Consider the following 24,735-nt stretch of genomic DNA (forward strand, 5'->3'; position numbering starts at 1 on the left):
CTTGACTCCATGCAGATGGGAGGGGGTGAGATTGCAGGGGACAGGAGCAGGACCCTAGAGTGCATGCAGTGGCGGGAGTGGGGGAGAGTTGAAAGGACATCACCTTTGCAGGTCCTGCCATCCTCCTCCAGCAGGTAGCCTCGGGGACAGCTGCATAGGAAGCTGCCCTTCGTGTTTTTGCAGAGGAACGTACACCACTTGGGGACCTGGCTGCACTCGTCCACATCTAGGGAAGGACAGTGGGGTGTGGTGGGGTGGGGTTAGACAGACATTCCCTGGGGGTGTTCAGGGACTGGGGTCTCCACCCAGACCCGGACCATCCGGAATCTGTGGACTTACATAGGAATTAACACTTTTTCTGCAAAAAGCCAGATGGTAAACACATTTGGTTTTGCAGGCCACATCGTCTCGGACACAACTACTCCATGTGGCCTTTGTACCAGCAAAGCAGCCACTGAGGGTAAGCAGACAAATGTGTATGGCTGTGTGCTAATAAAACTTTATTGACAAGAACAATTGGAGGGCCAGATTTGACCCTCAGGCTGGGGTTTGCCTCCTGCTGACTTAGATGTACACTTGCTACAAAACGTAACTGAAAAATCTCAGGATGTGAAAAATAAAAGAAACAACAGCAGGAAAGTGGCCCAAATGGGATGGGGGTGGGAGAAGGAAAGGATGCTCCCTCCCTCCCTTCCTTCCTTCCTTCCTTCCTTCCTCTCTTTCTTTCTTGAGATGGACTCTTGCTGCATCACCCAGGCTGGAATGCAGCGGTGCAATCTCGGCTCACTGCAACCTCCGCGTCCCATGTTCAAACAATTCTCCTGCCTCAGCCTCCCAAGCAGCTGGCATTACCGGCACATACTACCACACCTGGCTAATTTTTTTCTTTTTCTTTCTTTTTTTTTAGTAGAGATGGTTTCACAATGTTGGTCAGGCTGGTCTCAAATTCCTGGCCTCAAGTGATCCTCCTGCCTCAGCCTCCCAAAATGTGCTGGGATTACAGGCATGAGCCACCTCACCTGGCGTTCTTTCCCTTCCTTCCTCTCTTTTCTTTCTTTCTTTTTTCTTTTCTTTCTTTCTTTTTTCTTTCTCCTTTTTCTTTCTTTCTTTCTTCCTTTCTTTCTTCCTTCCTTCCTTCCTTTCTTTCTTCTTTTCTTCCTTTCTCTTTCTTTTCTCTCTTTCTTTCTTGACAGAGTCTCACTCTGTTGCCCAGGCTACAGTGCAGTGGCATGATCTCAGCTCACTACAACCTCTACTTCCCGGGTTCAAACGATTCCCCTGCCTCAGCCTCCCAAGTAGCTGGGATTATAGGCGTGCAGAAGTACGTGCAGCTGATTTTTGTATTTTTAGTACAGATGGGGTTTCACCATCTTGGCCAGGCTGGTCTTGAAATACTGGCTTCAAATGATGTGCCCACCTTGACCTCCCAAAGTGCTGGGATTATAAGCATGAGCTACCATGTGTGGCCAGTTTTTTTTTTTGTTTTTTTTTTGTTTTTTTTTGTTTTTTTGAGACAGAGTCTTGCTGTGTCGCCCAGGCTGGAGAGCACTGGCATGATCTCAGCTCACTGCAACCTCCACCCCTCCAGGTTTAAGCAATTCTCTGCCTCAGCCTCCGAAGTAGCTGGGATTATGGGTTTACCGGCGCGTGCCACCATGCCTGGCCAATTTTTTTGCATTTTCAGTACAGACGGAGTTTCACCATCTTGGCCAGGCTGGTCTTGAACTCCTGACCTCGTGATCCACCCGCCTCGGCCTCCCAAAGTGCTGGGATCACAAGCCAACACGCCCGGCCTTCTTTTTCATTTTTTAAGAGACAGGGTCTCACTCTGTCACCCAGGTTGGACTGCAGTGGCACAATCACAGCTCACGGAAGCCTCAGACTCCTGAGCTCAAGCAGCCTCCCCAAGTAGCTGGGGCTACAGGCGCATGTTGGACTACAGGCCACCATTCCTGGCTAATTTTTTTTAGTGATGGGATCTTGCTATGTTGCCCGGGCTGGTCTGAAACTCCTGGCCTCAAGTGATCCTCCCACCTCAATCTCCCAAAATACTGGGATTACAGTGGCGGGCCATCGCACCTGGACCTCAGTTGTCTGTATGGTTCGGGCACCACTTTGTAAATGAAACCCTAACATTGCAAACCGCAAAGTCTCAGGGAAGTTGTGGTCAGGGGCTGCGCAGGAGGTGGCCGGGCTGGGCCAAGGGTGCAGGTGCAGAGGGCTGGGCTCACCCAGGCAGGTGGTAGCAGTAGCATCTGGTGTGTACCCGGCCTGACAGTGGCAGCGGAAGGAGCCGAGGCTGTTGATGCACTCTCCATGGACACACAGGTGAGCAAGCATACGGCATTCATCTACATCTGGGGAAAAGCAGGGCGCAAATGGGGCTGGCTGGCCGCCTTGGGCCATCGAGGCATGTCTCCTTCTCTCTGGCCGCAGCCATCTCCTCGGAGCAAAGTCCAGCCTGCCTTCCACACCCGCCACTGCACCCCAGCCCACGTGGACCCCATCCTCAGGCTGCGGATGACACCTGAGCCCGCAGGACAAGCCCATGAAGCTTCCCAGGGAGGGGGACACACATCCACCTCCCCCGGCCTCAACAGCGACACCTCCTCAGTGCACCAACATGCACAACAGAGACACACAGTGCATGCAACATGACACAACAACCACACACCGGACGCTCCTGCAGAAACATGGGAACATACACCCACACTCAGGGACTCCCGCATCTCCCCCCAGACACACCCCCAGAAAGCCATTTCCTCCCCAGTCCTATTGATGTCACTGCTGGTCACACAGATAACCCATCTCACTCTCAGTGACACACTCAGTGAGACACGCTGATGTCCCCACACTGGCTCACACGCACTCACACACCTGCCCTTGTACACTCACCCAAGCCCACAACACACAGGCCACCTCCCAAAGTGCTGCGATTACAAGCGTGAGCCGCTGTGCCCCGGCCTATTTTGTTTTTGTTTTTGGAGACAAAGTCTCGCTCTGTCGCCCAGGCTGGAGTGCGGTAGCACTATCTTAGCTCATTGCAGCCCCAAATTCCTGGGCTTAAGCTTAAGCAATCCTCCAGCTTCAGCCTCCCAAAGTGCTGGGATGACAGGTATGCCACTGGGAGGCAGAGGTTGCAGTGAGCTAAGATTGCACCACCGTACTCCAGCCTGGTAACAAAGCAAGACTGTCTCAGAACACACACACACACAAACATTGACTCACACACCTGCTCCCTCAACCCCTCGAGTTCTTCCACGCATATGGAGCACATGTACTGGTTCTCATATCTGCTAGCACAAAGACACACACACACACACACACGCACATAGAGTGGCTCACACATTCTAGCACCTGCTGCAGTACAGACGCATGACCCTGAGCAAATTCCCCCGCTTCTTGCCTCCCTGAGGGTCCTGAGGGCATGGGCACCCACCTCGGCCCTCAGCAGTGTAGCCTGAGCCGTGGGGGCACAGCTTCCTGTAGGCGGAGGTGCCAGGCAGGGGACAGAGCTCGCAGCGGGGCCCCCAGCCCCGACCACCCCCACAGCAGCACTCGGCCCTGGTGACAGCCTCGCTGCTGCTGGACAGAGCCTGGCACATAGCCTGCAGCACCTCGGCAAAGCAGGGCCCCTGCCGGATGTCTGCGGAGAACAACAGGAAAGCCAAGGGTCACTCCAGGAGGCCGGTTTGGGGGCAAAGACTGATCTTAGTTTGGGGCAAGCTGTTCTTTGGGGATGTTGGGAATAGGGGTGTCCAGGAGGGAGCTAGATACACAGGACAGATGGCTGGGGTTAGTTCCCAGGAAGTGGGAGATCTGGGGAAGGCTGGTTCCAGGGTGTGGCACCAGTGAGGTTGGAGGAGGTGTGGAGAAGGCCTCCCACTCTTCCAGGATTTAACAGAAGGGACAGAGGGAAGAGGGACAGCGGGGGAGCACTGGACGTGTGTGTCCAGATTAGCTCAGCAACCCCCTGGGTCGCCCCTCAGTGCCCCAGGCCCCTTGGGGAGCTCCCAGGCAGTGGGAGGGACAGGTAGTGGGGAAACAGGCAGTGGGAGGGACAGGCAGTAGGTGAGACAGGTAGTGGGAGGGACAGGCAGTAGGTGGGACAGGTAGTGGGAGGAACAGGCAGTAGGAGGGACAGGCAGTAGGAGGGACAGGTAGTGGGAGGGACAGGCAGTAGGAGGGACAGGTAGTGGGAGGGACAGGCACTGGGGGGACAGGCAGTGGGAGGGACAGGCAGTGGGAGGGACAGGCACTGGGGGGACAGGCAGTGGGAGGGACAGGCAGTGGGAGGGACAGGTAGTGGGAGGGACAGGCAGTGGGAGGGACAGGCAGTGGGAGGGACAGGTAGTGGGGAAACAGGCAGTGGGAGGGACAGGCAGTAGGTGAGACAGGTAGTGGGAGGGACAGGCAGTAGGTGGGACAGGCAGTGGGAGGGACAGGCAGTAGGTGGGACAGGTAGTGGGAGGAACAGGCAGTAGGAGGGACAGGCAGTAGGAGGGACAGGTAGTGGGAGGGACAGGCAGTGGGAGGGACAGGCAGTGGGAGGGACAGGCAGTGGGAGGGACAGGCACTGGGGGGACAGGCAGTGGGAGGGACAGGCAGTGGGAGGGACAGGCAGTGGGAGGGACAGGCAGTGGGAGGGACAGGCAGTGGGAGGGACAGGCACTGGGGGGACAGGCAGTGGGAGGGACAGGTAGTGGAGGGACAGGCAGTGGGAGGGACAGGCAGTGGGAGGGACAGGCAGTGGGAGGGACAGGCAGTGGGGGGACAGGCACTGGGGGGACAGGCAGTGGGAGGGACAGGCAGTGGGAGGGACAGGCAGTGGGAGGGACAGGCAGTGGGAGGGACAGGCACTGGGGGGACAGGCACTGGGGGGACAGGCAGTGGGAGGGACAGGCAGTGGGAGGGACAGGTAGTGGAGGGACAGGCAGTGGGAGGGACAGGCAGTGGGAGGGACAGGCAGTGGGAGGGACAGGTAGTGGGAGGGACAGGCACTGGGGGGACAGGCAGTGGGAGGGACAGGCAGTGGGAGGGACAGGCACTGGGGGGACAGGCAGTGGGAGGGACAGGCAGTGGGAGGGACAGGCAGTGGGAGGGACAGGCACTGGGGGGACAGGCACTGGGGGGACAGGCAGTGGGAGGGACAGGCAGTGGGAGGGACAGGTAGTGGAGGGACAGGCAGTGGGAGGGACAGGCAGTGGGAGGGACAGGCAGTGGGAGGGACAGGTAGTGGGAGGGACAGGCACTGGGGGGACAGGCAGTGGGAGGGACAGGCAGTGGGAGGGACAGGCACTGGGGGGACAGGCAGTGGGAGGGACAGGCAGTGGGAGGGACAGGCAGTGGGAGGGACAGGTAGTGGAGGGACAGGCAGTGGGAGGGACAGGCAGTGGGAGGGACAGGCAGTGGGAGGGACAGGTAGTGGGAGGGACAGGCACTGGGGGGACAGGCAGTGGGAGGGACAGGCAGTGGGAGGGACAGGTAGTGGAGGGACAGGCGGTGGGAGGGACAGGCGGTGGGAGGGACAGGCGGTGGGAGGGACAGGGAGTGGGAGGGACAGGTGGTGGGAGGGACAGGTAGTGGGAGGGACAGGTAGTGGGAGGGACAGGCAGTGGGGGGACAGGCAGTGGGGGGACAGGCAGTGGTGGGAACAGGCAGTGGGAGGGACAGGCAGTGGGGGAGACAGGCGGTGAGAGGGACAGGCGGTGGGAGGGACAGGCGGTGAGAGGGACAGGCGGTGGGGGGGACAGGCGGTGGGGGGGATAGGCGGTGGGAGGGACAGGCGGTGGGGGGAACAGGTTGTGGGGGGGACAGGCAGTGGGAGGGACAGGCAGTGGGGGGACAGGCAGTGGGGGGACAGGCAGTGGGAGGGACAGGCAGTGGGGGGACAGGCAGTGGGGGGACAGGCAGTGGGTGCCACATGGTAGGTGGGGGCATCCACTGTGCGTGGCCAGCCACACTCACCGTGGCACTCAGTACGGGTGGGGCTGGGCTGGAAGCCCTCATCACAGTCGCACCGGAAGCTGCCCTCGGTGTTGACGCAGCGGCCATTGACACAGAGGTCAGGCTGAGCGCGGCATTCATCGTCATCTGAGATGGGAGGGATGAGGCAGACCAGGGTGTGGGGTAGGCCACAGGCAACCTGTCTCTTCCACAGCCCCAAAGGGCCCCTTTGGGTCTGCCCAGGCCCTCTTGCTTATTTTTATTTTAATTTAATTTTATTAATTTATTTTTATTTTTATTATTTTCTATTTTGAGACAGAGTCTCACTCCGTCACCCAGGCTGGAGTGCAATGGCACCATCTCAGGTCACTGCAACCTTTGCCTCCTGGGTTCAAGCAATTCTCCTGCCTCAGTTTCCCAAGTAGCTGGGATTACAGATGCCCGCCGCCTTGCTCAGCTAATTTTTTTTAAATTTATTATTATTTTTAAATTGTTGGTAGAGACGGGGTTTTGTCATGTTGGCCAGCCTGGTCTTAAACTCCTGACCTCAGGTGATCTACCCGCCTTGGTTTCCCAAAGTGCTAGGATTATAGGCGTGAGCCACCGTGCCAGGCCTTATTTTTACTTTTATTGTTTTTGGAGATGGGGTCTCGCTCTGTTGCCCAGGCTGGAGTGCAGTGGCACTGTCCTAACTTATTGCAACCTCAAATTCCTGGGCTCAAGCGATCCTCCCGCCTCAGCCTCCCAAAGTGCTGGGATGACAGTTATGAGCCACTGTGCCTGGTCCGACCCTTTTGCTTCCACAAGGGGTTCCCTACACCCCTGAAGCTCCAGTACCCCCATACCTGTGCAGCCCTCCCCGGAGCCAGGCAGGGGCCGCATGCCTGGGGGACAGACGCACACGAAGGTACCGATGAGGTTCTTGCACTCCATGCCCCGGGCGTGGCAGTCCTGCTGACCATCTGCACACTCGTCCACATCTTCGGATGACCAGGGACAGATGGTCAGCCAAGGCCAGGCACCCCACGGCTGTGGGGACCTGGATTCCACCCTACGTCAGCCCTGGTGGGACCTGAGTAAATTCCCTGCAGGCCCTGTCAGGTGTCCATCCCTCCTAGGAAGGGAGCCTAGGAGGCTCCTGCCCAGCCCCAGCTTCCAAGAAGCTAAGGGAATCAGGAATTGTCCCACAAAGCTTGCATCCCCTGCCCACGTCAGGGTCTGTGAGTCTGCTCCTGGCCCCTGGAACACTGACTCTGAAACAGCCCCACAGACATTGAGTCCCAGACCAGGGTCTCCCACCCTTGACACTGTGAAATTTGGGATAGGAAAGCTCTCTGTGGTGGGTGGCTGTTCTGTGTGCATTGCAGGATTCTTTTTTTCTTTTTTTTTTTTTTTGAGACGGAGTTTTGCTCTTGTCGCCCAGGCTGGAGTGCAGTGGCAGGATCTCGGCTCACTGCAACCTCCGCCTCCCAGGTTCAAGTGATTCTCCTGCCTCAGCCTCCCAAGTAGCTGGGATTACAAGCATGCGCCACCACACCCAGCTGATTTTGTATTTTCAGTAGAGACAGGGTTTCACCATGTTGGTCAGGCCTACCTCGACACATGGCCCCATCCTCCCGCAGGGTGTAGCCGGCTGGGCAGGTGCACAGGTAGGAGCCCTCGGTATTGTGGCAGCGGAAGGCACAGAGCAGCGGGTTCAGGGAGCATTCGTCGATGTCTGGGGAGGCCAGTGGAGGTGCCAGCTGTGGGGGGGCTGTGGGTAGGACCTCCACTCCCTCCCCCAGGCATCTCCGTCACACGGCCCAGGTCCTGGGCAAGCAGAGTCGTACCCTCACAGGTCATCATGGGGCCAGGCTCAAAGCCGTCAGCACAGGCACATTCGAAGCCTCCGATGACGTTGGTGCATGTGCCCTGCCCACAGGGGTGGCCGACAGAGCACTCGTCTGTGTCTGGGTGGGGGTAAGGGGGTGGTCAATGCCTGCAGAGGGTCCCCCATCCTCAATAGCATCCCATCTGCCTGCCTGTTGACCACCACAGTTCGGATGGGGCCAGATCGAATGCACCTCTAGTCTGGCTATGGGGCAGGCAAGTGGTATGTGTTTAGTGAATGAATGAGTGAATGTGTGAGCAAGTGGGCAGGTAAGGGAATGCATGAGTGAGTAAGGGAGTGAGTGAATAAGCAATAAGTGAACGAATGAACCAGTGAATGAAGGAGTGATTAAACCAGTAACTGAAACTGAGGCAAGAGGGTCTCTTGAGTCCAGGAGTTCGAACAGAGCCTGGGTAACATAGCAAAACTTCATCTCTATAAAACATATAAATGAATAAGTGAATGAACGGTTAAATGAATAAGGGAATGAGTGAGTAAAGGGGTCAATGAGTGGGTGAATTAGTGAGTGAGTGAATGGAGGAATCAGCAAGGAAGTGAATGAATGAACAAGGGGGCAAATGAGGAAACGAATGAGTGAATAGGTGAGTGAAAGCATGAATGAATGAACAAAGGAACGAGTGAGTAAGTGAATAAATGAGTGATTGGATGGGTGAATGAGCAAGGAGACAAATGAAGGAATGAATGAATGAGTGAACAAATAAGCAAATGAATAAACGAGGGAGCAAACGAGTGAATGAGTGAATGAATGAGTGAATGAATGAATGAGCCAGTGACTAAATGAGGTGTGAATGAATGAGGGAGTGATTGAATGAACAAGTGAATGAATAAACAAGTGAAGGAATGAGTGAGCAAAGGAGTGAATGAGTGAGTGAATTAGCAAGTGAATAAGTGAGGGAGCAAATGAGTGAATAAGTGAGTAAATGAATAAATGAATGAGCAAGTGAATGAATGAGTGAGGTGTGAATGAATGAGGGAGTTAGTGAATTAACAAGTGAATGAATGAACAAGTGAAGGAATGAGTGAGCAAAGGAGTGAATGAGTGAGTGAACTGGTACATGAATGAGGGAGTAGATTGAGTGAATAAATGAGTGCATGAATGAGAAAATGAAGAAGTGAATGAGAAAATGGAGAAGTGAATGAGTGAGCAAGTGAATGAATAAATGAGTCAGTGAATGAATGAGTCAGTAAATGAATAAGTGAGTGAGTAAATGAATAAGTGAGTGAGTGAATGAATGAGCAAGAAAATGAGTGAGTAAGTGAATGAATGAGTGAGTGAAGTACAGAGGGAGGAAAAGCGAATGGGGGAGAGAGGCAGTGGGTAAGGACAGGATCTCGCCCACTGCCTGGGAGTGTCTTCCCTGCCCTGCTCTGTTCCTTCCTGTCCTGGGAGGGGCCTGGGACAGGGCTGGAGCAGGGCTGGCCACTCACCCACACAGTTGATGCTGGTGAAGTCCAGGCTGTAGCCAAGGGGACACTCACAGCGGAAGGATCCATCGGTGTTGACACAGATGCCGTTAGTGCAGACGCCAGGGTTCTCTGCACACTCGTTCACGTCTGCGGATGGCAGGTGTTGCAGACATGGCTCCTGTCACCATGCAATCCCCAGAGCCCTGGCCACACTCAAGGCCCCAAGGGGATGAGAGCCCAAGCCCCAGGCTGGGAGGGTCCAGGGCCACTCGGGCTCTCAGCGGGAGCCTGAGACTCAGAGACCCAGGCAGTGCGGAGATGGATCTGGGTGGCCCAGAAGGGGCTCTGAGCACGTGGGTGAGGGGCTCACCTTCTCGGGAGTCATCCGGGCCTGGGACTGCCCCGTGGCCAAAGGGGCAGAGCTCCTGAAAGGCAGCTGGACAGAGAGGGGGAGGGGAGTCAGAGTCAGGGCCCAGGTGCAGCCCCCAGGTGTGTGCAGGGAAGGATGAGGGAAGAATGAGAGAGGAAGGTGAGGGCGCATCATGACAGGGGAGGCTGGACAGGGGTGGGCACTCACCGCTGCCTTCCTGGGGACACAGCTCACAGGGGTCTCCCCAACCCTCCCCAGGCCTCTTACTGCAGCAGCAGCGGGTCTTGGTGGTGTTGAAAGCTTTGGGCACCGAGCACTTCCCAGCCTCAAAACGGGTGAAGCAGAAACTCTTCCGTGTGTCTGTGGGATGGGGGCTCCATTACCCTGATTGAGGGCCACTGGCAGTGCCCACCTGCCTCTCTGACCTCTCGCACCCCAGTCCTGGTGAATAGGTTGTGCTGATCCTGCCAGTGGCCAATCAGAACATGCCACGCCCCTGGTCATGGTGATTGGTTTGAGGATGGACATGTGACCTACTCTGGGCCAATGAGGATCTGCCCTGGGTTTTTCATTGGTGGTGGTGGTGGTGGTTTTTTGTTTTTTTCAGATGGAGTCTTGCTGTGTTGCCCAGGCTGCAGTGCAGTTGTATGATCTTGGCTCACTGCAACCTCTACCTCCCAGGTTCAATTGATTCTCCTGCCTCAGCCTCCCAAGTAGCTGGGATTACAGGCATGTGCCACCACACCCAGCTAATTTTTGTATTTTTAGTAGAGACAGTGTTTCACCACATTGGCCAGGCTGGTCTGAAACTCCTGACCTCAGGTAATCAGCCTATCTCAGCCTCCCAAAGTGCTGGTATTACAGGCAAGAGCCACCGACCCCAACCTGCCCTGGGGTTTTTAGGGGACAGCTGGAATTGCACCCCACTTTATTGCTTTGGGGTGTTCTCATGCCAGGAAGAAAGATCAAACTTGGTGGTTACTCTTGGATCAAAAACCCCTTCCTGGAGAGGCAAAATGACTGATTCCAGAAAGCCCGAGGAACCTGGAATTCAGACTCCAAAACCCAAATCTTCGGCTCTGGACGCCTATCAAGTCCTCACCAGCAGGCTGGGGTCCCAGCCTCCCAGAACAGCAATTATTCGTTGAGGTGCACTGCAGGCTCTGCTCTCACCCTTATTGCCCCTGACCTGTGAGAGAACAGGCTGGCTCAAGCTGGGTGAGGTTAGCCCACAGTAGATGAGGCTAGCCCAGTTGAAACGGAGCCAGCCCAGAGTAGTCTAGGCTAGCTCAAACTGGACAAAACCAGCCCACTGACAGCCTATAGTCATGTGACCAATACAAGGAAAACCTAAATGAAGCACACACAGGCTAGCTCAAAATGGACCAGGTTAGCCCTCTGTAGACATGACCTCTATAGCCAAGAGGTTGCTGGCACTAGGATAACCCTGCTAATGCAGAGAGACACCTCTGCCTGGTCAAAGCTCCCGTAGGGTCATACAAGAAACTACAGCCCTCTTTTCTGGGCAATCTGACCCTTCCCCGCCCCACTTCCCACCCTCTTCCCTGAGCCCTGTGCAGACTCACCAAAGCAATGGTGCTCATTGTCAGAGAGGACAAAGCCAGGTGGGCAGAGGCACTGGAAGCTCCCAGGGCTGTTGCTACAGGTGCCAAAGAGGCAGAGGTTGGGCTCATCTGAGCACTCGTCGATATCTGGAAGGGCAGGGACATGAGCTGGGTGGGGGGCAAGCAGGACCTCCACCAGTGGGGAGAGGACTCCGCTGTGAGGAGGGGCAGATGGAGTGCAGGTCCAGCCAGGGGCTGCAGCGGGGCTGGGGTCCTGAGAGCTCAGTATGAGCTGTAGCGCGAGGTGAGCATTGTGTATGCACGTAGGTCCTTCCCGGAAGGTGTCTCCAGAGTAAAGGTCATGGTCAGGAAGAGTTCATGATTAGAGACTGAAACTGCACATAGTACAGCCTCTATGGAAAACAGTGTGGAGATTCCTTAAAGAACTAAAAGTGGAACTACCATTCAATCCAGCAATCCTACTACTGGGTATCTACCCAAAGGAAAGTAAGTCATTATATGAAAAGGACACATTCACATGCCTGTTTATAGCAACACAATTCACAATCGCAGAAATATGGAACCATCATGTTTATAAATGCCCATCAACCAATGAGTAGATAAAGAAAATGTGGTATGCAATACACCGTGGAATACTACTCAGCCACAAAATGGAACAAAATAAGCGCAGTGGCTCACACCTGTAATCCCAGCACTTTGGGAGGCCAAGGTCGGTGGATCACTTGAGTTCAGGAGCTGGAGACCAGCCTGGCCAACATGGTGAAACCCCCGTTTCAACTGAAAATGCCAAATTTAGCCAGGCGTTGTGGTGGTGCACACCTGTAATCCCAGCTACCAGGAGGGTGAGGCAGAAGAATCACTTGAACCCGGGAGGTGGATATTGCAGTGAGCAGAGATCGTGCCACTGCACTCCAGCCTGGGTGACAGAGCGAGATTCCATCAAAAAAAAAAGACAAAATAATGTCCTTTGCAGCAACTTGGATGGGGCTAGAGGCCATTATTCTAAGTGAAGTAACTCAGGAATGGAAAATCAAATATCGTATGTTCTCACTTACAAGTGGGAGCTAATCTATGAGGATGCAAAGGCATAATAATGACATAAAGGATTTTGGGGACTTCCAGGGAAAGATGGGAGGGGGGTGAGGGACAAAAGACTACATACTGGGTACATTGTATACTACTCAGATGACAGGTGCACCAAAATCTCAGAAATCACCACTGAAGAACTTATCTATGTAAGCAAAAGCCACATGTCCCCCCTTAACTGTTGAGATTAAAATAAGAAAAAATAGAAAAAATTTTTAAAACCTTAAAAAAAAATAAAATTGCACAAAGCTAACTGAGACTGGATATATTTACCCTACACTGGATGGGGTTAGCTCATGTTGTATTAAGCTAGCCCAAATAGAATAAATCACAATAGGCTGGGCGTGGTGACTCATGCCTGTATTCCCAGCACTTTGGGAGGCTAAGGTGGGAAGATCACTTGAGGTCAGGAGTTTGAGACCAGTCTGGCCATCATGATGAAACCCCGTTTCTACTAAAAATACAAAAATTAGCCAGGTGTGGTGATGAGCACCTGTAATCCCAGCTACTCAGGAGGCTGAGGCAGGAGAATCGCTTGAACCCAGGAGGTGGAGGTTGCAGTGAGCTGAGAGTGAGACTCTGCCTCAAAAAAAAAAAAAAAAAAAAAAAAAAAGAATAGATCAGAAGAGATCAGGCCAGACTGGTTCAGATTATACAAGGCTAGCCCAGATGGAAGCCCAGATCAGAGGAGTTCAGGCCAGACTGGTTCAGGTTAGCCCAGGCTAGCCCATTTGCTCAGGCCAGACTGGTCCAGGTTAGACTACAGTGAACAAGGTAGCTCATCTGCTCAGCCCAGGTTGGTCCAGGTTAGCCCACACTCTCTGAGGCTAGCCCAAGTGGATAAATGGACCAAAGGAGATCAGGCCAGACTGGTTAGTCCAGACTGCATGAAATCATCTCTATAGGTGATTACAACAGTGAAGCTTGGGCCAGACTGGTCCTTGATCACCAGTTAGCAAGTGAGGAGCTCTACATTTGGGTGCACTGAGAAACGGTGAGACCCCCCACACCCATGTCAATTTATAGGATTCACGAGGAAGCCTGTGGGCACCAGAGACAAAATCCTGAGCGCAAAGTCCAGAAACAATCAGAATGACAATAATAGTTTATGAAGCTGTGTTTCACTCTGCGTTAAGTACATCTCCACCTTCGTCACAACCCTAGCTGGTATTCCCATTTTATGGATAGAGAAAGAGAGGCACTCCCTGGTCCCAAAAATGGGAGTTGGGGCTGGACACTCACCAATGCAGTGGTCACTCTGCACCTGGAAGCCAGGGGGACAGATGCAACGGAAGGAGCCCTCGAGGTTCTGGCAGGTGCCTGGTAGGCAGGTTCCTGCGAGGCTGAGGCACTCATTGGTGTCTGCGAAAAGAAGAAAGAAGGGTCCTTGTGCCAGCCAGGATGCAGGGGGCTCACCTGGGACTGGGACCAACACCTGCAATTACTGTGTGATCACCGAGGGCCCAAGGACAAGCCCTCGCAGTGGCAATTCTGGCTCCAGGGCAAGGGCTGAGACTCAGGACCACAGGGACAGCTGGGGAAGGATTATCTGACTCTCGTGGGGTTATAGGTGGGGCCAGATGGTGTCCAGTGGGAAGAGGTAGCAAGATTCCTAATCTGGCACCACCAGCAGATTCCTTCCATGGTAACTATTTAGCGCTTCTACTATTCTTTGCTTCTGGAAACTTACATTTTCAAGACAGCCTCACCCTACACCTCAAATCCCATACATAAAAACATAGGTTTGATGTACTGGTTTTATAATTATTTAATTAATTTATTTATTTTGAGATAGGATCTTTCCCTGTTGCCCAGGCTGGAGTGCAGTGGTGTGACTCCAGCTCACTGCAGCCTCAAACTCCTGGGCTCAAGTGGTTCTCCTGCCCCAGCCTCCCGAGTAGCTAGGACTACAGGCAATAGCCACCACTCCTGGCTAATTTTAATTTCTTTGTAGAGACGATAGCTCACTATGTTGCCCAGGCTAGTCTCAAACTCCTGGCCTCAAGCAATCCTTCCACCTCAGCCTCCCAAAGTGCTGGGTATTATTTTTTTAAACCTTAATATAAATGCTTGGGTAGTAAAAGGATCTATGCTCACCCAGAAGTACCAAACTGTGGTGTACATGGAGCAGGGGCTGGTTAAGATGCCTCCAAGCACCATAGGCAGACTCACCCACACAATTCTTCCCATCAGTTGTGAGCTCAAAGCCATCCTGGCAGAGGCAGTGGAAGGAACCAGCTGTGTTGAGGCAATGGCCAAATCGGCACACCTGCCCCACCAGGGTAGTACACTCGTCAAAATCTGTAGAGGGGAGATAGGCAAAATCTGTAGAGGGAGAGGGTCACCCACAAAACTTGAAGGGATCAAGGCTTCCTTGTACTTCTGTCTGCAACTGAGTTGAGTTGATAGCATTGGCTTCAACTTGAGCACTCATGTATAGACTGTGTATTAACCTTCCACCTATCTTACAAGGTAGTTGCTGATATTTTCTAATATAACTATGTAATGCTATGAATTTGCCTCTAAGTGCTCCCTTAGCTGCATCCTATGTATTTTCATATGTTATGCTTTCATTTTCATTTTCTTTTACTTCAAAATATTTTCTAATTTTCCTTATGATTTATTTGACTTGTAGATTATTTAGGAGTACGTTATTTAATTTCTAAATATTTGGAGACTTTCTGGGCATCTTTCTGTGGTCAATTTCTAGATTCACTTCCTTAGATTCTGAGAACCTACTTTGTGGCCAGCCTGCCAACTGAGCGGACTCACCCACACAATCCCCATTGTGTGTCACCACAAAGCCAGGGAAGCAGAGGCAGTTGTAGGAGCCGATGATGTTCTTGCAGGTCCCATTTCCACAAGGCTGCTGGTCACACTCATCAATGTCTGCAGAAGCAAAGCCCAAGAGCCCAGCCCAGCTCACCCAGGGCATTGGGGGACTTAGGGAGTGAGAGGCCAGCTGGACCTAGTGGTCCTCCCCTGCACCCAGTCCTGCCTAGATGACTGGACAGTGACCCCTGGGGGTGATGGCTGGGAAGTACTCCTGTGTGATCTATCACCCCCATTTTACAAATGGGAAAATTGAGGCACAGGGAGGCAGATCAGCCATTTACCCAAGATCTTAATGTCAGGACCCAGACTTGGATCTGTCTGTGAACTAGGATGGACAGAAACACCACTTCCATCCCAGGGGAGGTGTAGACCCCAGGCAGCCTGACTTGAAAGGAGGGGGAAGATGAAGGTCTCACCCATGCACAGGGTGTGGTCTGCAGAGGCCTGGTATCCACGGTGACACAGACACATGTAGCTGCCTTCTGTGTCCATGCAGTCGCCATGGCTACAGACATTCGGGATCTCCCGACACTCATTCCGTCCTAGGGGTGCAGACAGCATGGTGTCCCCAGGGCCCCTACCACACAGTGTTTGCCTGAGCTCTCCCTACTGCAATGGAGAAGCCAGAGCCTGCCTTGAAGTTCCCCACTCAAACTTCCACCAGGGGTGTCAGGCTCTCAGCATTGACCTGAGCTCTCACTTCCATCACATCCTATTAACAGACACTCTCAATACATCCCCGATCCCTCTAATAGTATAGATAAGGAGAAAGACCTGGACAGATCCATACCCCATCTAAGTCCCCATGGGCAACAGAGCCCAGCTCCCTCCTCCCAGAGACCCTGCTCACCCACACAAGCCCCGCCTGGCGACAGTTTGTACCCTCGGGTGCACTCGCAGCGGTAGCTGCCGGGGACGTTGATGCAGTCGGCATTCTGCTGGCAGGGACTCTCCCTGCTGCCACACTCATCGACATCTGGGCAAATACAGCAAATGAGGTGGGGGTGACAGAGAAGCCCATCCTGACAGAATCAAACCTGAAACCCAGTCCAATGCTTCGGAACAGGTGGTCTCTCTGGAAGCAGCCAGAGCTGGAGTGAGGGTGGTTATATGAGATGGAGGCCCTTGGAAAGGTGTTAGCCCATTATACAGATGCAGAAATGGAAACTTACGGAGTTTTAGTTACTTGCCCAGATTGCACAGTGGCAGACATGCATCCCACCCAGACCCCAGGGCTGGGAACAGGGAGAGGTGGCACCTTCACAAGCCAGCAGGATGCTGTTGTAGTTGAAGCCTGTGGGGCACTCGCAGCGGAAGCTCCCCATCTGGTTGATGCAGACACCACTGGCACAGATGGCGGGGATCTCCCCACACTCATCAATGTCTGCAGAGGGCATCTGCCATTAGGGGCAGCCCAGCCCCCTGGGACTTCCAGTGACCCTCAGCGAAGGGACCCACTAGCCCTGCAATCTGGTTGAGGATGTTGTGGCCACAAATCAGCACACACTCAGAAAAATCTTGCTGTGGCCAAAATACATCCACTCACACCAGAAAGAGATCAGGATGTGAGAGGAAAGACAAGAGCAGAGAGCGAGTGTGTGTTTTTCTAAACTAAAAATGCACATTTCCTGTGACCCAGCAACCTTGCTGGAAAGAAACGGCCTTAAGCGTAAGCAGGATAGCGGTATGAGATGCTATTTAGCAAGAAACTGGAAACATCAATTGATGAATGCAGAGCAAAATATGGGATGTCTGTACCATGGAATATTCTTCAGCCTTATTAAGGAATAAAGCCCTGTAACATGTGACAACGTGGTTGAAACCTAAAATAATTCTTCTAAGAGAAGCCAGACACACAGGAACAATATTGCATGACTCCATTTAAAGGAAATGTCCAGAAATAGCAAATCAATAGAGACAGAAAGTCGATTTATGGTTGCCAGGGGCAGAAGGGAGGGGGTAAAGGGAGTGACTGCTAATAGGCATAGGGTTTACTTTTGTGTGATGAAAATGTTTTAAACTTAGATTGAGGTGATGGCTGTGTAACACTGTGAATGTACTCAAAACCACTGAATAGGACACTTTAAATGGGTGAAGTGTGTGCTATGTGAATTATTTCTCAATAAAGCTGTTATATATAAACAATGTAAATGTCTATCAGTAGGAGACTGGAAACAACCTAAGTGTCCATCAAAAGGGGACTTGAAAGAACCTAAGTGTTGGCCGGGCGCGGTGGCTCAAGCCTGTAATCCCAGCACTTTGGGAGGCCGAGACGGGCGGATCATGAGGTCAGGAGATCGAGACCATCCTGGATAACACGATGAAACCCCGTCTCTACTAAAAAATACAAAAAACTAGCCAGGCGAGGTGGCGGGCGCCTGTAGTCCCAGCTACTCGGGAGGCTGAGGCAGGAGAATGGCATGAACCCGGGAGGCAGAGCTTGCAGTGAGCTGAGATCCGGCCACTGCACTCCAGCCTGGGCGACAAAGCGAGACTCTGTCTCAAAAAAAAAAAAAAAAAAAAAAAAAGAACCTAAGTGTCCATCAATGGGGAACTGAAAACAAAAAAAAAAAGAACCTAAGTGTCCATCAATGGGGAACTGAAAACAATCTAAGTGTCCATCAGTGGGGGACTGGAAACAACCTAAGTGTCCATTAATAGGGGACTGGAAACAACCTAAATATCCATCAATGTGGGACTGGAAGCAAACTAAGTGTTCATCAGTGGGGGACTGTGATGAAAATGTTATTTTTGTGTGATGAAAATGAGTTCTAAACTTAGATTGAGGTGATGGTTGCATAACTCTGTGAATGTATTCAAAACCACCAAATAGGACACTTTAAATGGGTGAAATGTGTGGTATGTGAATTATATCTCAATAAAATTGTTATAAACAATATAAGCGTCCATCCATAGGGGACTGGAAACAATCCACCTATCTATCAATAGGGGACTGGAAACAACCCAAGTGTCCATCAAAAGGGGATCTGAAACAACCTAAGTGTCCATCAAAAGGGGACTTGAAAGAACCTAAGTGTCCATCAATGGGGGACTGAAAACAATCTAAGTGTACATCAGTGGCGGACTGGAAACAAACTAAGTGTCCCTCAATGGGGGACAGGAAACAACCTAAGTGTCCATCAATGGGGGACTGGGAACAACCTAAGTGCCCACCAATAGAAGACTGGAAATAACCTAAATATCCATCAAGGGGGGACTGGAAACAAACTAAACGTCCATCAATGGGGGACTGTGATGAAAATGTTATTTTTGTGCGATGAAAATGAGTTCTAAACTTAGATTGAGGTGATGGGTGCATAACTCTGTGAATATATTCAAAACCACTAAATAGGACACTTTAAATGGGTGAAGTGTGTGGTATGTGAATTATATCTCAATAAAATTGTTATAAACAATATAAGTATCCATCTGTAGGGGACTGGAAACAATCCACCTATCTATCAATAGGGGACTGGAAACAACCCGAGTATCCATCAAAAGGGGATCTGACACAATCTAAGTGTCCATCAGTAGGGGACTGGAAACAACCTAAGTTCCCATCAGTGGGGGACCTGGGATGTATCTGCACCATGAACCACTTCTAGGCAGGGCAAAGAAAGAGGCTGCATGGCAGATAGTAACCTGGCCAGTTCCTCAAGACACAATTTGGATGAAAAAAGCAAGTTGTAACCAACATGTCAAGCATTACATAATTTATGTAAAATGCCCCAGAAACCAACGTCATATATTTTCAGTGGGAGACCTATTATGTAATGAAGGAAGAAAAAACTAGAAAGAAATATTCCAGCTATAAAGCATAAGAATGTCCAGAGAAGGAGAAAAGAGACAGAGTTGAGGTGATAACTGGAGGAGAAGTGAGTTTTATTTGCCATGGTTTGATTTTTTAAGAAGAATATATTCAGAGGATTAAAACAAATGAAAATGGGCTTATCAGTTAAACACTGCATGGTTGAAATTTGGCATGCAGGTGTTAAATTATGCAATACCTTGCTAACTTAAAAAGGGAGCATTCTGGCCAGGCGCAGTGGCTCACACCTGTAATCCCAGCACTTTGGGAGGCTGAAGTGGGTGGATCACCTGAGGTCAGGAGTTTGAGAACAGCCTGACCAATAGGGTGAAACCCTGCCTCTATTAAAATACAAAAATTAGCCGGGCGTGGTAGCAGGTGCCTGTAATCTCAGCTACTCAGTAGGCTGAGGCAGGAGAATCGCCTGAACCCAGGAGGTGGAGGTTGCAGTGAGTTGAGATCGTGCCATTGCACTCCAGCCTGGGCAACAAGAGCAAAACTCCATCTCAAAAAAAAAAAAAAAAAAAAAAAGGGGCGGGGAGCAGTTTGACACAAACTGCAACACAGATGCACTGAGGACATCATGCTCAGTGAAATAAGCCTGACACAAAAGGACAGATCCTGTGGTTCCACTCACAGGAAGTCCCTAGAACTGTTAGATTCAGAGTCAGAAAGTAGAATGGTGGGTTCCAGGGACTGAGGGGAATGGGGAGTGAGAGTTTCATGGGGACAGAGTTTCAGTGGGAGAAAATGAGAAAGTTCTGGAGATGGCGATGGTGATAGTTGCAAAACAATGCAAATGTACTTAATGCCACTGAACTGCGCACTTAAAAATGGTTCAAATGGTATTTTTCTGGAGACCAAAAAAAAAAGTCTCACTCTATCCCTCAGGCTGGAGTGCAGCGGATCTCGGCTCACTGCAGCCTTTGCCTCCCGGGTTCAAGCCAGTCTCATGCCTCAGCCTCCCGAGTAGCTGGGATTACAGGCATGCACCACCACGCCCAGCTACTTTCTGTATTTTTAGTAGAGACAGTTTCACCATGTTGGCTAGGCTGGTCTCGAACTCCTGATCCACCCACCTCGGCCTCCCAAAGTGCTGGGATTACAGGCATGAGCCACCGCGCATGGCTAGAAAGGTAAATTTTATGTTGCATATATTTAACCATCATTTTAAAAAATGGATAACGGTTTAATAAAAATTTTAAAGTGTCATTCTTTAAAAAAAAAAAAAAAAGTGTTTTTGAGGGCAGGATTCCTGGGGAGTTGGAGGTCTGTGGGAGGAGGAAGAGGGGAGGATGGAGGAATGGATGTAAGGAAAAGAGCTGTAGGGGAGGGGAGGGGTGGGAAGAAGCAGACCCAGGTGGATGGGTGCCCCGGGATAGAGCAGGAACCGCTCACTCACCAAGGGGCTTCCGAGTGTGGATGTCAATGAGGAATCCCGGGGCCTGGTTTCCGCATAGAATCTGGTAGTCAGCTGCGCAAAGGGGAACAAAGTTGAGTCTGGGGCTGCAGGCCTGACCCCAGCCTGCTCCCCATCTAGAGGGGACACCTCATCCCTGGAGCCCAGCCCTCAACTGGCCACCTTGAACTTTTTTTGCTCTCCCCACCCTTTGCCTCCTTCCACTTATTTAATTTAATTTAATTTAATTTTTTTGAGACAAAGTCTCACCCTGTCACCCAGCCTGGAGTGCACCGGTGCAATCACGGCTCACTGCAGCCTCAACCTCCCAGGCTCAGGTGACCCTCCCACCTTAGCCTCCCAAGTAGCTGGAATTACAGGCATGAGCCACAATGTCTGGTTTTTAAAGCCACCTAGTTTGCAGTAATGTTTTGCAGCAGCTCTGGGAAATGAATACGGAAATGAATAAACCCCTAGAAGCCCCCTTCCCATCACTGCCCCATTCCTGCAGCTCTTCCTGGTGCCTGGGCTGGCTGCTAGATCATTCCGACAGGACTCATTCCTGCTGTCAATACACTCTGTTCAGTCCTGCCTCCAGGCCTTGGCTCCTGTTGTGCCCCTGCCTAGAACACCTTCCCTCATCCTGACCGATGTTCCCATCAGGGTCCCAATCCTGGCTCTGAGTTTCTCCAGGTCTGCCCCTTCCCCAGCCCAGGAGGTCTATGGTCTCTCTAACCAGCTGTGCTTTCCTCCCCAGCCTGGGACATTTACCGACCCCCTCCCACCCTATCCCACCCCCAGCTACTCCTGTGAATCATCAAGGGCCTTCCCTACCCATGAAAACTCCATTGATCCATCCTGAATTCTCAAAATCTGCAAAATAGAAGAAAAGCTGCCTTGCTCACTTTAAAGTATTGCCTTCTATACATGGGAACTGACACAGTTTGGCTGCGTCCCTACCTAAATCTCAACTTGAACTGTAGCTCCCATATCCCCACATGTCATGGGAGGGACCCGGTGGGAGGTAATTGAGTCGTGGGGGCGGGTCTTTCCCGTGTTATTCTCGTGATAGTGAATGAGTCTCATGAGATCTGATAGTTTTATAAAGGGCAGTTCCCCTGCACATGCTCTCTTGCCTGCCACCATGTGAGACGGGCTTTTGCTCCTCCTTCACCTTCTGCCATGATTGTGAGGCCTTCCCAGCCATGTGGAACTGTGAGTCCTTTAAACCTCCTTTTTTTTTTTTTTTTTTCTGTTCTGAGATAGGGTCTTGCTCTGTCACCCAGGCTGGAGTGCACTGGTGTGATAGCGGCTCACTGCAATCCCCACCTCCCAGGTTCAAGCAATTCTCTTGCCTCAGCCTCCCAAGTAGCGGGGATTATGGGCCTGCATCACTACGCCCAGATAATTTTTTTTTTTTTTTTTTTTTTTTGAGACGGAGTCTGGCTCTGTCACCCAGGCTGGAGTGCAGTGGCGCGATCTCGGCTCACTGCAAGCTCCGCCTCCCGGGTTTACGCCATTCTCCTGCCTCAGCCTCCCGAGTAGCTGGGACTACAGGCGCCCGCCACCTCGCCCGGCTAGTTTTTTGTATTTTTTAGTAGAGACGGGGTTTCACCGTGTTAGCCAGGATGGTCTCGATCTCCTGACCTCGTGATCCGCCCGTCTCGGCCTCCCAAAGTGCTGGGATTACAGGCTTGAGCCACCGCGCCCGGCCTATTTTTTTTTTTGTATTTTTAGTAGAGACAGGTTTTCACCATGTTGGCCAGGCTGGTCTCGAATGCCTGACCTCGAGCGATCCACCCGCCTTGGCCTCCCAAACTGTTGGGATTACAGGCGTGAGCCACCACGCCCATCCAAACCTCTTTTTCTTTATAAATTACCCAGTATCCAGGATTTCTTCGCAGCAGTATGAGAATGGACTAATAGGGGGACAGAACTTCAACTCTCTGGCTCTCATCAGAACAAGAATTAATCTAAGAGCCCTAAGGGCACTGTGTTTCCTTAACCATTATGCTACGAGGGGCCAGGCTGGGAAGAAGGTTGAGGAGGGTTACTCACGGCTGGTGGGAGTGGGGCAGGCCTCACAGGGTCTATTCCAGGCCTGGCCAATGTTGTAGGAGCAGCAACACATTTTTCGGGTCACGTTGAAGGCCAGCTCATTTTGACATGTGCCGTTATAGTGCCGGAAGCAGACACTCTTCCTCATATCTGTAGTTGGCATAAAGGAGAAGAATGTGGGTAAGGGTCACCTAAATCAGTGGAAGAGGGAGCCAAAGAGATGGGAACTCGTTAACTCATTCATTTGAAGATTACTGGCTTGGCCAGCCACAGTGGCTCACGCCTGTAATCCCAGAACTTTGGGAGGCTGAGGTGGGCAGATCACTTGAGGTCAGGAGTTCGAGACCAGCCTGGCCAACATGGCGAAACCCTGTCTCTGCTAAAAATACAAAAACTAGCTGGGTGTAGTGGCACACGCCTGTAATCCCAGTTACTTGGGAGGCTGAGGCAGGAGAATTGATTGAACCTCAGAGGTGGAAGTTGTAGTGAGCCGAGATTGTGCCACTGTTCTCCAGCCGGTGCAACACAGCGAGACTCTATCTCAAAAAAAGAAAAGAGAGGGATTACTGCCTGGCTTGATTGGCTTGATGTCTCTCCCCCAACACACTTGGGGGATCTATTCATTTTTTTCAGCCTTTTTTGAGCAGTGCACAACCTGAGCAACTGTTCATGGCAGCTCTGGGCTCTTGAATCCTGCGGTTTTGTTTGCTGCCACATATCAGCACATCATATATGCTTATCCTCCCTGTCCATAGGCTTGAAGGCTCCCAGCAGTTCCTCCCATGCCCAGGTGCTGCTTCTGTGACTGCCATTTCCCTAGGTCATCATGCTTCTTACCCATGCAGTTGTTGCCACCATTGATTTGGAGGTATTCTGCAGGGCAGACACAGGTGTAGTTTCCCAGGGTATTGTAGCAGGTGCCAGGGCCACAGATGCCCGAGTGTGTGGAGCATTCATCAATATCTGCAGGGAAAGGAGGAGTGGAGGGGAACAGTGGGCAGCATCCAGGAATTGTCTGAATAACTCCCCTCCAGAGACCCAGCAAGGCCACTTCACTAGGGACCTAAGTTTGGTTTCAAAATCAGCCTAAAACGCACACACATCTTAGTGATGAAGAAAACTGTAATATGGGCTGGGCACGGTGGCTCAAGCCTGTAATCCCAGCACTTTGGGAGGCCGAGACGGGTGGATCACGAGGTCAGGAGATCGAGACCATCCTGGTGAACACAGTGAAACCCCGTCTCTACTAAAACTACAAAAAACTAGCCGGGCGAGGTGGCGGGCGCCTGTAGTCCCAGCTACTCGGGAGGCTGAGGCAGGAGAATGGCGTGAACCCGGGAGGCGGAGCTTGCAGTGAGCTGAGATCAGGCCACTGCACTCCAGCCTGGGCGACAGAGCGAGACTCCGTCTCAAAAAAAAAAAAAAAAAAAAAAAAAAAAAAAGAAAACTGTAATATGGGCCAGGCATAGTGGCTCATGTCTGTAATCTGAGCACTTTGTGACGCCGAGATGGGAGGATCATTTCAGCCCAGAGTTCGAGACCAGTCTGGGCAACATAGCAAGACTCCATCTCTACTAAAAATTTTAAAAAATTAGCTGGGCATGGTGGTGCATGTCTGCAGTCCCAGCCACTTGGGAGGATCACTTGAGTCCAGGAAGTTAAGGTTGCAGTGAGCTGTGATCACACCTCTGCACTCCAGCCTGGGTGCAGAATGAGATCCTGGCTCTAAAACACAAATAAACAAAAACCCACAAACAAACAAAAACAACATGATGTTAAGGGGAAAAAAAAAAGTTTACAAGCTGGATGCAGTTGCTCATGCCTATCATCCCTGCTTTGGGAGGCCAAGGCAGGAGGATCATTTGAGGCCAAGAGTTTGAGACCAGCCTGGGCAACATAGTGAGGTCCCATCTCTTCAAAAAATGAAAATTTAGCTGGGCATGGTGGCATACACCTGTGATCCCAGCTACTTGAGAGGCAGAGGTGGGAGGATCACCTGAGTCCAGGAGGTCAAGACTACAGTGAGCTGTGATTACACCACTGCACTCCAGCCTGGACAACAGAGTGAGACACTGGCTCTAAAAAAAAAAAAAAAAAAAAAAAAATTCATAAAAATAAAGTTGATGATGATACTGCTTCTATTAGGAACAAAATGACCTGAGTTCACGAGTCAGTTTTATAATCACCAAGAATGGATCATCCACGTCTTCCCAATATGATATGATAGGAATCAAGAACCTTATGGATAAAGTATTCTTGGGGGAAAAAAATTGATTCTCAATCTGATCATTACTCTAGTCCATGGGGCAGTAAGCTTTTTCTGTAAAGAGCCAGATTGTTTTGGTTTTG

General features: G+C 51.6%; 1 protein-coding gene across 14 annotated transcripts in view; it reads right to left on the reverse strand.

Moving 5' to 3' along the window:
- The window catches only part of FBN3 (fibrillin 3), an 89,150-nt gene that overhangs the window by 16,510 nt on the left and 47,905 nt on the right, over nucleotides 1-24,735 (reverse strand). For 10 of the 14 annotated variants that reach the window (XM_065536394.1, XM_065536389.1, XM_065536385.1 and 7 more), the window contains 20 exons: nucleotides 23,224-23,349; nucleotides 22,387-22,536; nucleotides 20,332-20,403; nucleotides 16,380-16,505; nucleotides 15,972-16,097; nucleotides 15,538-15,663; nucleotides 15,059-15,175; nucleotides 14,459-14,587; nucleotides 13,529-13,648; nucleotides 11,201-11,326; nucleotides 9,822-9,974; nucleotides 9,615-9,680; nucleotides 9,266-9,391; nucleotides 7,776-7,895; nucleotides 7,541-7,663; nucleotides 6,792-6,926; nucleotides 5,968-6,093; nucleotides 3,440-3,646; nucleotides 2,232-2,357; nucleotides 104-226 (listed from right to left, as the gene is read on the reverse strand). In XM_065536394.1, coding sequence (XP_065392466.1) covers nucleotides 104-226; nucleotides 2,232-2,357; nucleotides 3,440-3,646; nucleotides 5,968-6,093; nucleotides 6,792-6,926; nucleotides 7,541-7,663; nucleotides 7,776-7,895; nucleotides 9,266-9,391; nucleotides 9,615-9,680; nucleotides 9,822-9,974; nucleotides 11,201-11,326; nucleotides 13,529-13,648; nucleotides 14,459-14,587; nucleotides 15,059-15,175; nucleotides 15,538-15,663; nucleotides 15,972-16,097; nucleotides 16,380-16,505; nucleotides 20,332-20,403; nucleotides 22,387-22,536; nucleotides 23,224-23,349 — 2,523 coding nt within the window. The remainder of the gene's footprint in view (nucleotides 1-103; nucleotides 227-2,231; nucleotides 2,358-3,439; nucleotides 3,647-5,967; nucleotides 6,094-6,791; nucleotides 6,927-7,540; nucleotides 7,664-7,775; nucleotides 7,896-9,265; nucleotides 9,392-9,614; nucleotides 9,681-9,821; nucleotides 9,975-11,200; nucleotides 11,327-13,528; nucleotides 13,649-14,458; nucleotides 14,588-15,058; nucleotides 15,176-15,537; nucleotides 15,664-15,971; nucleotides 16,098-16,379; nucleotides 16,506-20,331; nucleotides 20,404-22,386; nucleotides 22,537-23,223; nucleotides 23,350-24,735) is intronic. The other 4 variants (XM_065536384.1, XM_065536386.1, XM_074025640.1 and 1 more) reach the window with 4 other exon arrangements.

The sequence above is a fragment of the Macaca fascicularis genome, chromosome 19 (assembly GCF_037993035.2).
Source record: "Macaca fascicularis isolate 582-1 chromosome 19, T2T-MFA8v1.1".
In the NCBI taxonomy this organism is placed as follows: Eukaryota; Metazoa; Chordata; class Mammalia; order Primates; family Cercopithecidae; genus Macaca; species Macaca fascicularis.